Source organism: Myotis davidii, unplaced genomic scaffold (genome assembly GCF_000327345.1).
Source record: "Myotis davidii unplaced genomic scaffold, ASM32734v1 scaffold1006, whole genome shotgun sequence".
Lineage (NCBI taxonomy): Eukaryota > Metazoa > Chordata > Mammalia > Chiroptera > Vespertilionidae > Myotis > Myotis davidii.
Window position 1 is genome coordinate 447,765 of NW_006297143.1, and position 445 is coordinate 448,209.

Sequence of the window (445 nt, forward strand, 5' to 3'; positions counted from 1 at the left end):
CACCTCCAGGAGACTCCACCTTGACGATGCAGATGTCAGACACATCCTCATCCTCATCCTCATCCTCTTCCTCAGCCTTCAGCTCCAGGTCCTCATCCAGCGGAAACTCTAGCTTCACAGGCCGAAGGAGGGGAGGGGGAAGCGGGGGTGGAGGCGGGGGTTTGGGGGCTGGCTTTGGGGTCCTGGCAGGAGGGAGGAGGGATTTGGTGGCACTGACACTGCTCACAAGGCTGGCATCGCTGACCCCATCCTCTTTGAGGCCTATTTTGGGCTCGATAAACTGACTGAGGGCGTTCCGGCACTTCTCCACCACGTGCTCCATCTGCAGGTAGGAGGCGGCGGTCAGGTAGTTGACGATGTCCCTGACAGCGAATTCCAGGGCGCCCGTGTAGCAGGAGAGCAGCAGGTCGGCCACTATGCGTGCGCTGTGCATGAGTGAGACCTG

At 60.4% G+C, this 445-nt stretch overlaps 1 protein-coding gene across 1 annotated transcript in view; it reads right to left on the minus strand.

The window, feature by feature from the left end:
• Nucleotides 1-445, minus strand: part of ZBTB12 (zinc finger and BTB domain containing 12) — a 1,929-nt gene that overhangs the window by 1,073 nt on the left and 411 nt on the right. The window contains 2 exon segments of the mRNA XM_006772865.2: nt 4-10; nt 12-445. The exon segment at nt 12-445 is cut by the window's right edge and continues 7 nt beyond it. Coding sequence (XP_006772928.1) covers nt 4-10; nt 12-445 — 441 coding nt within the window.